Source organism: Sinocyclocheilus rhinocerous, unplaced genomic scaffold (genome assembly GCF_001515625.1).
Source record: "Sinocyclocheilus rhinocerous isolate Xijiao unplaced genomic scaffold, SAMN03320098_v1.1 scaffold753, whole genome shotgun sequence".
NCBI classification, from domain to species: Eukaryota; Metazoa; Chordata; class Actinopteri; order Cypriniformes; family Cyprinidae; genus Sinocyclocheilus; species Sinocyclocheilus rhinocerous.
This window is the reverse complement of record NW_015655991.1, coordinates 948,048-958,047: the sequence shown is the minus strand read 5'-3', so window position 1 is coordinate 958,047 and position 10,000 is coordinate 948,048. Positions and strand designations below refer to the sequence as shown.

The 10,000-nt window shown below is 38.8% G+C and overlaps 1 protein-coding gene across 8 annotated transcripts in view; it reads left to right on the top strand.

The window, feature by feature from the left end:
- Positions 1-10,000, top strand: part of LOC107718980 (unconventional myosin-VIIa-like) — a 42,654-nt gene that overhangs the window by 20,063 nt on the left and 12,591 nt on the right. For all 8 annotated transcript variants that reach the window (XM_016526251.1, XM_016526254.1, XM_016526253.1 and 5 more), the window contains 20 exons: positions 129-287; positions 472-564; positions 651-745; positions 829-913; positions 999-1,217; positions 1,293-1,610; positions 1,698-1,898; positions 2,726-2,902; positions 3,146-3,235; positions 3,437-3,564; positions 3,663-3,789; positions 3,935-4,054; positions 4,148-4,321; positions 4,717-4,944; positions 5,035-5,205; positions 6,455-6,572; positions 7,508-7,634; positions 7,732-7,901; positions 8,076-8,266; positions 8,614-8,738. In XM_016526251.1, coding sequence (XP_016381737.1) covers positions 129-287; positions 472-564; positions 651-745; positions 829-913; positions 999-1,217; positions 1,293-1,610; positions 1,698-1,898; positions 2,726-2,902; positions 3,146-3,235; positions 3,437-3,564; positions 3,663-3,789; positions 3,935-4,054; positions 4,148-4,321; positions 4,717-4,944; positions 5,035-5,205; positions 6,455-6,572; positions 7,508-7,634; positions 7,732-7,901; positions 8,076-8,266; positions 8,614-8,738 — 3,116 coding nt within the window. The remainder of the gene's footprint in view (positions 1-128; positions 288-471; positions 565-650; positions 746-828; positions 914-998; positions 1,218-1,292; positions 1,611-1,697; positions 1,899-2,725; positions 2,903-3,145; positions 3,236-3,436; positions 3,565-3,662; positions 3,790-3,934; positions 4,055-4,147; positions 4,322-4,716; positions 4,945-5,034; positions 5,206-6,454; positions 6,573-7,507; positions 7,635-7,731; positions 7,902-8,075; positions 8,267-8,613; positions 8,739-10,000) is intronic.

Below are 10,000 nucleotides of genomic sequence, written 5' to 3'. Positions count from 1 at the left end.
CCAAACGATTTATATATTTTATAAATCAATAAAAAATTGTCTGAGCAGAAGATATAATCCTAATTTTGCAGCAGGAAAAAAAAAAAAAAAACTTTACTGAATACCAGCCCTCATTCTCTCCTCTGCAGATGTTTGACAGAGGACTGTGTGTCAGGCAGTTACGCTACTCTGGGATGATGGAGACTATTCGCATACGCAGAGCTGGATATCCCATACGCTACACATTCGCTGAGTTCGTGGACCGTTATCGGGTCCTTATGCCTGGGGTGAAACCAGCCAACAAACAGGCGAGTCTAAAGCATTACTGTGTTAATGCAGTCAACAGATGTGATGTGCAGGTCTGGAGTATGTTGTTTGCTTGACAGCTCTTTTCAAAGCTTTTTTTCTGTGCACTCTCGTAGAATGGCCATCTGGTGATATTTTTGACAATTTGCTGTAAAGAGGTAGCATTGAATCTGTGTCCTCTTACAGGAAGATCTGCGAGGGACCTCTCAGCGCATTGTTGTGTCAGTTCTGCAGAGAGATGGTGACTGGCAGATAGGAAAGACAAAAATCTTTCTGAAGGTTAGCCACAAATAAAAAAAATTCCAAAGATTTTGTTTGGTTTTAAATTTGTGACAAATTGTATACTTGGTCTATACTTGCTGTAGGATCATCATGACATGCAGCTGGAAATTGAAAGAGATAAAGCCATCACTGACAAGGTCATTTTCATCCAGAAGACTGTGAGAGGTCTGAAAGAGAGGTACGGGAAAAAGAAGAAGAGCAGATAAAAAAGAAAAAAAACACATCTAAATCTGATGTGTATCTCTCTCTTTTGTTTTCCAGAGCTAACTTCCTAAAGGTTAGAAAGGCTGTGACATTAATCCAGCGAATATGGAGAGGCTACATCTCTAGAAAGCACTATGCTGTGGTGAGCTGGCATGCTGTCGGTGAAATCAAAGCAGACATAACCTGATCTGAGGTTTTGTCTAATTGTAATTATGCCTTCATTCCAGATGCGTCTAGGTTTCTTGCGGCTCCAGGCCTTGTATAGGTCACGGAAGTTGTACCTGGCGTACCAAGCATCCAGGACACGCATCACTCTGCTCCAGGCCTGGTGCCGTGGCTTCCTGGTGCGGCGGACGTTCTCAAAGCGCTTCCATGCGGTGCTGACAATCCAGGCTTATGCACGAGGAATGATAGCACACAGACTGTGCAAGCGTCTCAGAATGGAGGTAAATCTACATTATGTCTATCTGTCTGTCTATCTATCTATCCATCCATTCATTGTTCTCTCTCTCTCTGTTTAGAGGGAGCGACGGTTAGAAGCCGAGCGGCAGTGTCTGGCTGAAGAGGAGCGTCTGAGGAACCAGATGACGGCGCGTAGGGCTCGAGCAGAGGCAGAGAGGAAGCACCAGAAGCGTCTGGCCCAGCTCGACCAAGAGCAGAAGGAGAGAGAGCAGGCAGAGAGGGATGAGACACGAAGGAAAAAGGAGCTTCTGGAGCAGATGGAGAGAGAAAAACAGGAGCCGGTCAACGACTCTGACATGGTGGACAAGATGTTCGGATTCCTGGGCAGCACCAACTCCCTTCCCTACCTGGAGGGCGAAGCACCAGAAGGGTTTGAGGTGCGGGACTTGATGTCTATTAATCTCTGTAACTTAACTTGCCTGCCTTAAATGTTATATTAGTTTGCTCTTGTTTGAATGCAACAGGATCTAGAGAAAGTTCCGAGACAGTTTGAGGAAGTCATTGATGAACCTCTTCCACTTCCTGATGATGAAGAGGAAGACCTATCAGAGTATAAGTTTGCAAAGTTTGCTGCAACCTACTTCCAGGGAAATGCCACGTATACGTATATACGGCGGCGACTGAAACAACCTCTGCTGTTTCATGAGGATGAAGGAGATCAGCTAGTAAGCTTGTATTTATTTTTTGTTTTTTGCATTTATAATAATAATATAGATTATTATCAGTGTTATTACTTACAGGTTTCTGTTTAATATTTACACCCATATGATATTGTTGTATTGTGTGTTGGGGAAAGTTACTTTTAAAAGTAATGCATTACAATATTGCGTTACTCCCTAAAAAAGTAACTAATTACGTTACTTAGTTACTTTTTATGGCAAGTAATGCGTTACATAAATATATATAACCCATAAATCTCGGCAGGGCTTGCTTGTTTGGTTTTAATACACTCTTCAGCAATAAAATAAAGAACAAATGTTAGTTTATCTTGACTAATTTTTGTTTATTAGTATGGTTGAATTGGATCATCGAAGGTCAGCAGCAAAGACACTGGTTAATAAAATGGGATTAAATACATAAAGGATATTTGTATTATTTAACATATTTAATTATTGCAGGTTTGCATCATATTCTGAGTTGTTTTTATTAATTGTATTATTTTTGAGGAAAACTGAATGTTTTTTTTTTTGTTTTTTTTTGTGAGTGAGTGAGATGAATTAATGCATGTTCACATTTATTCTAGAACTAAAGTAAAATTTTACTCCCGATTTCTCTCAACATGGGGACAGGAGAGCTTTCAATCAATAAATGGGGGGGAAAGTAACTGGTGTTACTTATTTGAAAAAGTAACTCAGATATCTTCTTGTAAATTAAAAAGTAATGAGTTACTTTACTAGTTACTTGAAAAAAGTAATCTGATTACGTAACTCGCATTACTTGTGATGTGTTACCCACAACACTGATGATATTATGATTTTTTTCATGTCTTCAGGCTGCTCTGGCTGTGTGGATCACTGTGTTGAGGTTTATGGGAGATCTCCCTGAACCCAAATATCATATCAGCATTAGTGACGGCAGTGAGAATATTCCAGTTATGACTAAAATCTATGAGACATTAGGGAAGAGGACCTACAAAAGGGAGCTGCAGGCCCTGCAGTTGGATGAGGAGGTGAGACAAGTGAGGTAGTGGGTGTTATGAAAATGAGAATTAACTATTTCAAATTATGAACCAACATTGTATTGTACACAACAGTGTACTGTATTTCTAAATGAACATTAACCTAGACTAGTAAATACTGTGAAAAAAAATCATTTAATGACACCCAAGGCAAAAGCTAGTGTTAATGAAATTAAACCTTATTGTAAAGTGTTACCGCTATGACATCTAAGAAAGTTTCTTCATTTTTTCCAGAGTTCCACTACTGACATCCAGAAGAGGAACAGTGTACGGCATAAGCTGGTGTCCCTCACATTAAAGAAGAAATCAAAGATCACAGAGGAGGTATGTAACAGTTGTGCTGTTTAATATTTTTGTGAAAACCAGGATACTGTTTTCAGGATTCTTTAATCAATAGAAAGCTAAAAGAATAACATTTATTTGAAATGAAAATATTTAGCTAAATTATAAATGTCTTTACTGTCACTATTAATCAGTATAATTTATCTTTGTTGAATAAAAGTAAATGATTCCTGCCCCTGTTAGGTGACCAGACGGCTAACCGACAGCAATTACTGTCTACAGGGAAACAGCATGCTGGAAGACCGACCCACCTCCAATTTAGAAAAGCTCCACTTTATCATTGGCAATGGCATTTTACGCCCTGCTCTCAGGTCATTGCATGGCAAATGCGTAATTGTTGGTATACTAGTGCTGTTGAATGTGCATTTTGTCTGAATTATATTGCATGTTGGTTTGTTTCCTCTCTCAGAGATGAGATCTACTGTCAAATCTGTAAACAGCTGAGCCAGAATACGTCCAAAAGCAGCCATGCCCGCGGCTGGATCCTGCTATCCCTCTGTTTGGGCTGCTTTGCTCCTTCGGAAAAATTTGTCAAAGTAAAAAAAAAAAACATCTTTTTTTATTTTTGTGCTAGTCAGCAGGAAATAAGATCTCATGCTTTTTTAATGATCCTAAACCAAAAAAATTAATGTGGCCCAACTCTTTATCCCCATTTCATGTCTTTATCTGTAATTTGTTTAGTATCTGCGGACATTCATTAACAGTGGCCCGTCTGGTTATGCGCCTTATTGTGAGGAGAGACTGAGAAGAACATTTGCGAATAAGACAAGAACTCAGCCTCCTTCTTGGCTTGAGCTGCAGGTATTTTAGGACCCACATTAGATTTCCCATTTGGGAAAATTCTTTGGAAAATATGAATTATTTGGCTGGATGTCTTTTTCTTTCCTCCTCCAGGCCACTAAATCTAAGAAACCCATCATGTTGCCGGTGACCTTCATGGACGGCACCACGAAGACCCTGCTGACCGACTCCGCCACAACAGCTGAAGAGCTCTGCAATGCTCTGTCAGACAAAATCGGCCTGAAGGATTGCTTTGGCTTCTCCTTATATATTGCTCTTTTTGATAAGGTATGTTAATACATACATTTTAATATATTTTAAAATGTAATTTATTCCTGTGACGGCAAAGCTGAGTTTATTGCAGCCATTATTCCAGTTTTCAGGGTCACATGATCCTTCAGAAATCATTCTAATTTGCCGATTTGGTCTCAAGAAACATTTTTATTATCAATGTTGAAAACAGTTTTGATTAATAGAACGTTCAAAAGAACAGCACATATTTGAAATATAAATATTTTGTGACAACTTAAATGTCTTTACTGTCGTTTTTGATTAATTTAATGCATCCTTGCTGAATAGATGTATTAATTTCTTTTAAAAAATACAACCCCAAACTTTTGATCAGTACATATCCTTATTTATTCTGTTCAGTTTAAGACCCTCAAAATGTGCATGCTCCTCAGGTTTCATCACTGGGCAGTGGAAAGGATCATGTGATGGATGCCGTGTCACAGTGTGAGCAGTATGCTAAAGAGCAGGGCGCTCAGGAGCGCAACGCCCCCTGGAGACTGTTCTTCAGGAAGGAAATCTTCACCCCCTGGCACAACCCTGCTGAGGACAGCATTGCCATTAACCTCATCTACCAACAAATCGTGCGTGGGGTCAAATTCGGGGAGTACCGCTGTGATAGGGTGAGAGCTGTTGTAAACACATTTCACATTGCCTATAAAAGTTAAATGACTTGCATTAACCAGGTGTATGCATGTGCTCTATTACTTTAGGAGGAGGACCTGGCCGAGCTGGCCTCTCAACAGTACTATGTGGACTATGGGTCAGAAGTCCTACCAGACCGTCTTCTGGGTCTTATTCCATCCTACATACCGGACCGAGAAATTACTCCCTCCAAGACAGTGGAGAAATGGGCTCAAATGATCGTAGCAACTCACATAAAGGTACACATATGCAGTTTTTGTTGAGTTATTAATTTTTTATTTAATATAAAATTATAATTTGTATATTATTGTATATCATATTTTATATACATTTTATATTGTTATATTAATATTCTATTATTATATTATATTTTATATTTTTTTGTTGTATCATTTAAATATGTAGTTTCTACTGCTAGAATTTATTTATTCAAATTATAAGTATAAAAATAAGTGTAACCAAACATACTGTGACATTGAAATAATATGCCATTTTAGAGTTAATAAATAAATAACTTTTGGTAGTTTTCTAGGTTATAATAGCACATTTAAAATAAGCAAAATATTTTAATAATAAGTCCATGAAAAAAAACACTTATCTGGGTTGGTAATCTGAATATTTCGTTTGTCCAATGTCTGTGCTGGTTAAAGCTCTGGTACTTTGTGCTTAAGGTTGAGAAATGGAAAATAAAAGAAAAAAAAATGCCTTTGTTCATAAGGTGGAGAAATGGAAAATAAAAAAATCCTAAAGTTTTTAGGCACAAATGTCACTATTTTCTGAGAATGGGTTCACATTTACATGATAGAACAGCACATATAACTGAACAAATCTATTATTAACATTTTCATTTTAACCAAATGTACAGTTTACAGCACATATCTACACCTAGTCTTCATTACTGTGTCAGGCTGTGTCTGCTTGAACTCGCAGTACGTTCTCAAGGACGGCAGTCTCATTATCTTAGAGCAGTACCTGTATCTCCACCTAGCGCTAATATAATCTCACAGCTATGATTAACTCTCTCTCTAAGTGTGTGCCGGGGCGACCTTCACACCATCCACCACCCTCACCTACAGTCTGCTGAAATAGAACGCAATCACAGGCCCCTGAATATTTAAGACAGTTCTTTCTGCCTCACTTAGTGGTCACTGTCTTGTTATGGATTTGTAGTTTAGGTCAGCACTCTGTGCTAACTCTTAGTAGTTGATGGACTGAACGGGTTGAAATTTGATTGACGGTTCCTGTGGGAACATTAATCACATGTTCCTTCTCTCAAGGGTGAAGGCCATACCCTTCTACCTTTCATAGGCTAAAGTGATGGACATGAATGTTTAATAATGCTTGGGATCAATTATATGGATCGTCATAGCAGAGTGGTAATGCATGAGTTTGTTATATTTCATGCTTATAACCAGGTGACGAGAGCAAAGGTAATCACCGATATTGTGTTACTCTGAGACCAAGATATTGATGATTGCATCTCCACAGGGAATCTACACGCAGAAGAGGTTTGCCTCGCAGAGAGTGAAGGAAGAGGTGGTGGATTTCGCTCGATTTAAGTGGCCTTTGCTTTTTTCCCGCTTTTATGAGGCCTTCAAATTCTCAGGTAAGACTCAGGGAACAGTTCACCTCAAAAATAAAAATCAAGTCAGTGAGTTGAATGGATCAGTCAGAATTTTGAACAAATCATTCAGACCAGTTTTGTGAACCGAATGAACTGTTTCATTGAAAAGATCTGATTGAATGATTTGTTTGCAAATAAACGTTGCTAATTCACTCAGGAACTCTCAGCAAGACTCCAAAGAGAAAAGGTTTGCATTTTCTTACAACCAGAATTTACTCAGTTGTGTATTAAAATTAAATGTAAAAAAAATTTAAAATAATTAAAAACAAATATATTTAAAAAGTATACAAATATGTTTATCCAAACATAATATTACATGATTGAAATAATAATTTAATTCAGGGTTAGAAAATAATAACAATAAATAACTTGTGGTAGTTCAAGGTTGTTATTTTGAATTGGGAATAATAATTAAACAATTAGCCAGTGGGGGGGGGGGAAACACTGTTTTGGGTTGTAATCCGAACAGTTAGTCGGTCTCCAATATCTATGGTGATTACAGCCCTGGTACCTTGGGTTTGAGGTAGGAAAATGCTAAAAAATTAACACAAAATTTTAAAAACCTGACATTTTTATCCACACCATCTCACCATTTCCTGAGAATGGGTAATGACATAATATAAAAACATATAAAACCAAGCAAATCTAGTATTTACTTGTTCATTTCTGAGTCAAGATGTTGAGATGACTCTGTTCATCAATTTTTAAAATCAATGTCATACATACTGTTTATATGATACTTTTATATGGCATTTTTGAAACTTTAAAACTTCAGTGCCCATTCATTGTAATTGCATGGAACAAAGTGAATAATGCGTTATGAGTTATTCTGTAAATCATATTAAAAAATTAGTAAGACATACTGATCAGATTGGGTGTGATAAAACTCTCAGGCCATTGTTTCTGTTCATTTGCAGGGCCTAGTCTCCCAAAGAATGATGTTATAGTGGCAGTGAACTGGACCGGAGTCTACTTTGTGGATGAGCAGGAGCAGGTCCTTCTGGACCTTTCTTTCCCAGAGATCACTGCAGTCTCCAGCAGCAGGTGCAATAGCTTATCCAACCAAAGCCACTTCATTTGATGTAAGTGTTCTCTATATTGTCATTTAACTAGTTTTGCTCAATCTATCGTGTGGATGCAGAGGTGGAAAGCTGCAGGGACAGAGCTTCACTCTGGCCACCATTAAAGGAGATGAGTACACCTTCACATCCAACAATGCCGAAGACATCCGTGACCTGGTTGTCACCTTTCTAGAGGGCCTGCGTTCTAGGTCAAAGTTTGTGGTGGCCCTGGTGGACAGCCATTACCCTGGTGAGCACATATGGGCAGCAGTTGGGTTTAAAAGTGCACTAGAAACCAAGGACATAACCATTGTATTTGATTCAGCCCCAAACAGACTTTAGGTCAAGACAAGAAGGTCCAGCATAATCAATAAAACATCTAGAAGATGAACAGAAACACTTATGTTTTTGTTTGTTTTCCCAGCTGGACATGACTCTTCGTTCCTGAGATTCTCAAAGGGAGATCTGATCTTTCTGGATGAGCACACTGGAGAGCAGGTCCTGAATTCAGGTTGGGCTCACGGGGTCAATGATAGAACCAAAGAAAGAGGAGACTTCCCTGCAGATAGCGTCTATGTGCTGCCCACCATCACCAGGCCACAGTATGATATTGTGGTGAGGGAATTTTCGTTCAGTACATTTCATTGTACACTTTCAGAAAAAAATGTGCCCTTAGAACTTTGTGCTTTATGTACTCTTAAATGGTTCATAGTAGTACCTTAACGGTACATATCACTGCTCTAAGGTGCTAATTATACACAAAGTTGTCCCTTTAAGGGTTACAAGCTGTTGCACCCCAAATGGTACATTTTTTTCTGGCAGTGTATTGTATTTAACTTAGAAAATCATTTTTCATGGTCAAAACACAAGCATTTGCACCAAAATATGCCACTTGCTCACACTCAAGGAACACCTGAGATATTGAATAGTCTCTTTGACCTTCTAATTTCTGTTTCTTACAGTCGTTGATTACCATGTCCCCAGACCAGCGTAAGGACTCCATCAGTTTGTCCCATCAGAATCTGCTGGACAGTGGGGAGAAGGTTCAGCCGTACACTCTAGAGGAGTTCTCCTACGATCACTTCAGGTGTTTGAACCTTCTTCAGGACCTTTCCTCCCTTTGTTGTGTCCGAATGTTTTAGAGAGAAGAAAAGGAGGTTTAGTGCAAACAAAAAGGTTTATTATATTACTAGAGGGGAGGAGGGCCTTACCAACCAATCAGCATCAACATCTGGCCAATAACATTCAAGGATTAATTAAACCTACACCCATGGGCGTCATTGGGGGGGGCACATTGTTAGTCATGGAATCCCTGATGTCGGCCCCACTGCAATTGGAGCCCTTAGCCAAGCGCTAAATACCCTCAACGTGTTTTTGCAGTGTTGAGCAATGTAACCAATCACAGACATATCTGTTGATTTCTTGAACGCAATGGCCAATCAGAAACGTTTTGTCAGAATTCACTCACCGCTGAAAGCGCTGCAGTTTTTAAGTGCAGTTTTGCACGCTTGTGAATCATCTCATGACTAATGCTGCGTTCAAGTCCTCCTGGGACGTTCATACTTACGAGTTGACAAGTCGTAATTACGACGTCAGGTGCATTCAAGTCAGTTTAGTCGGCACAAGATGGCGGTGTACCTTATTTTAATAAATTACAAGAAAATACAACAGGATCTGTTAACTCTGCTTATAGAAAATGAAGAGCAAAAAATTCGCATCCGGTGTGTTTTACGTTTTTAATATTTTTAAAAAGTAATTTATGAAGCCACTTTAATCTGTATCGCATAAAAACCTGTTTTTAATTGTTATATTACAATCCTGCCACATTCAAAAAGCGTATTTTTTAATTTACCGTCAACTACAGACGTTGCATCCATCGATTCCGCCATGTTTCTCATTGACACGCCCCCAACTCGGAAACTCGGGGCTTAAAGAAAATTTCGAGTTTCCCACTCGTAATAACGACTTTGTGGTGGCGTTCATGTGCGTTCAACTCATAAATACGATCTATCCGACATGACTTGAACCCACCATAAGTGCAGACCTGATGTAAATAAGAGATTAATTGTGCAGTTTAGAGAGCTTCATTGATTATATCGGAACTTTGTAAGATCGCGATGAAGATGAGTGAAGCTTTTTAGTGATAAAGGGAGAGCGCTTTGCGCACTTTCTAGGGTATAATCCATTCAGAATTTGTATGAAACTTTAGTTTTTCGGACACATAGGCTACACCCTGCAAAGTTTCGGGAATGACATCTGCACATTTATGCGGGATTCACTCTCAAAATAGCAGTGATTGGCAATGGATGGAACATAAAATATGTTGATTTAATTCTGGAACCGGTCCTG